The 2536-nt window shown below is 34.3% G+C and overlaps 1 protein-coding gene across 1 annotated transcript in view; it reads right to left on the bottom strand.

Moving 5' to 3' along the window:
* The window catches only part of PTPRD (protein tyrosine phosphatase, receptor type, D), a 439560-nt gene that overhangs the window by 342604 nt on the left and 94420 nt on the right, over positions 1 to 2536 (bottom strand). The window contains exon 3 of the mRNA XM_012647380.1: positions 968 to 1109. Within this exon, the coding sequence (XP_012502834.1) occupies positions 968 to 1109 (142 nt within the window). The remainder of the gene's footprint in view (positions 1 to 967; positions 1110 to 2536) is intronic.

The raw sequence follows: 2536 nt of genomic DNA, 5'->3' as shown, positions 1-2536 counted from the left end.
AAAGGAGGAGAAATGTTCTTAATCTACATAAGTTCCTCTATAATTCTGATCCCTTCTTTCCAATTTCCCTCTGTCTTAAGAAAATCTTTTCTCCTAAATTCTGGAATAGAGCAAAATGAAGCTCAAAGCAAAGCAAAACAAAACACAACAAACAAAAGGGTTTGAGAGAGAAAGAGATAAAGGCAAAGAAGTGTTAATCTGGCAATGTCAACTGCCAGGTGCCAAATCAGGCAATGCTCTTATCTCTACACAAAAGACTGAATTAGAGATATACAGCACAGTACTAATCAGTAGCCTTTATTCTCTAGCACTGTCACGGTAAAGAAAGTCTAGAAAGTGAACACACTGTACTAGAGATTTGGCAAGTCATCCCATGCTTTGTCAAATTGTATAAACAACATAGTCAGAGACACAGAAAAGGATTCGCCATCCCAGTTCACTTGCATCAATAAACGTTGGTTCAAGAAAGATAGAAGACTGAAATACAGTTTTTGACATAAATTAGAAAGATGCCTTTCTTATTCTCGGCTTGGACCAATGGCTTAAGAGAAGCTCACCTTTAGGTTAAGGTTATTCCTTTAATTTTGCAAACATCAGAGTCACTTTGGTAGTTTGTAAAACGTAGCTGCTGAACAAGGTATGAAAAATCCATGCACAAGTGATACTAACATACAAAGAATAGCATACCCTGTTTCCTTTCTAGATTCTCTACTAAAAATCAAAACAATATCTGGCATATGAAATGAACACTTCTTTTGGCTTTTCTTTTCTTTCATTGATTAGCATTTCTTCAAGGCTCATAATGAGAGAAACTGTCCACTGTCTAATTAAAGTTCCACACTTATAAACACTATATTTAACTTCCTTTCCCATTTAAGCATCATGATAATGCTAGTCTTTTTAACGATCCTGCAAAAGATAGAATCGCAACAATAACACACAAACAACCTTGCACTTCAGCACTTACCACGTAAAACTGTGAGTCTAGTGGATACACTTATTTCTCCCACAACATTTGAGGCCACACATTCATAAATGGCCTCATCTCGCGGAGTTCTTAAGGGTTGTATTCTGAGAACTGATCCAGATCCATCGTCAAACTCTATTACCTATTAGAGGAAACAATAGCTGTCACAGGTGTTGTTACAATTGTCTACCTCTCAGCTAAACCTCTCAATACAGTGGTGAATCAGCCAATAGGCTCAGAATAAACTCAGCATCATTCTAAAACTGAATTTTGATATAGTGATGGAACAGAATAGTTGGCCTAATGAATGGTCTACTGAAAAAAGAGAAAGACATGAAACTACATATGCAAAAATGTAGATGTCTACCTTCTACTAAAAACCACCCAGCATTTACTCACAAAAATATTCCCGTATGTACATACTGGGCAATTTGATCCCATTAATTTTGCAAGAGACTTGCAGCTATGATGGATAAACTTCAAATTATTCTTTCTCTGACAGCACACGTGCACATGTGGATCCATTCAATAATTGGACTGTGAGGTGAAGATTAATACATGCCACCATAGATAGTTCTGCTGGCTTAAAGTGTCTCATCCTGAGCAGTATAGATGAGCAAACCATGAAGAGAAACTGCATAAATCTAGTACTTAGGCAGCCAACGAGATGGCATTCACAACCCAAAAGTCTGATGGCGTGCATTAATTTTGCCATAAATCATTCCAGTATTTGTTCTAGCTTAGCATTTTCTGCATTTTTAGAGCATTCTTGCTATAAAATGGAGGCTTGCTTTGCCAGGCAGAAAATTAATGTTCTAAACACTAAGCCTGAATTCACCATCATTATGAACTCTTCTCTGAAACAGTTTAACAACGCTAATAATCATAGGCACTTGTCGGCTAATTTAAGTACTACTTTTTGTTAAAAAAAAAAAAAAAGATGATAATGATGATGATGATGATACTCATAAATATGTATACAAAGCTGTATAGTCCTCTACCTGTCCTTTGTATAACTATGCTGCATTTCTTCAGCTACTCACTGAGAGGATGTGCTTTTTTTTTCTTGCACTTCCCTGTGAATAATATTTCCATGTGCCTAAATTGTGAATAAATTGAGAATGCCTTATAAATACATTTATGAAATGATTAATCCTATATTTTTTGTGTATGTTAACATATAGAGGAAGGAGACTGAATATTTTAAAAATATATTCGCTTCAAATCCTTTGTGCATTCCATTTTTGTTCAAAATTTACAAAGAAATCACAAATGTCCCATTTCTCAACGCATCACAATTCATTTTTAACTCTAATAAATATACATTTTAAAATGAATCTACTATGCATCTTATAAGAGAAAAGTAGCATAGTTACTGGGATCTTTGTCAATTGTTCCCTTATTTTTTTAAAGAAAATTATTTATGGGCATCGTATGTTTTAATGTAGAGAAAGGTTTAAGCATCTTTAATACCAACTTAAATTTTTATTATTATTAAATGTCCTTGTATGTTTATACTTCTGAACTATTTCCTAGATTTAGACCTGTTCTCTTGCAACAAATAATATA

This window comes from Propithecus coquereli, unplaced genomic scaffold, assembly GCF_000956105.1.
Source record: "Propithecus coquereli isolate 6110/MARCELLA unplaced genomic scaffold, Pcoq_1.0 Scaffold267, whole genome shotgun sequence".
Taxonomy (NCBI): Eukaryota; Metazoa; Chordata; class Mammalia; order Primates; family Indriidae; genus Propithecus; species Propithecus coquereli.
This window is presented reverse-complemented; position numbering and strand designations above follow the sequence as displayed.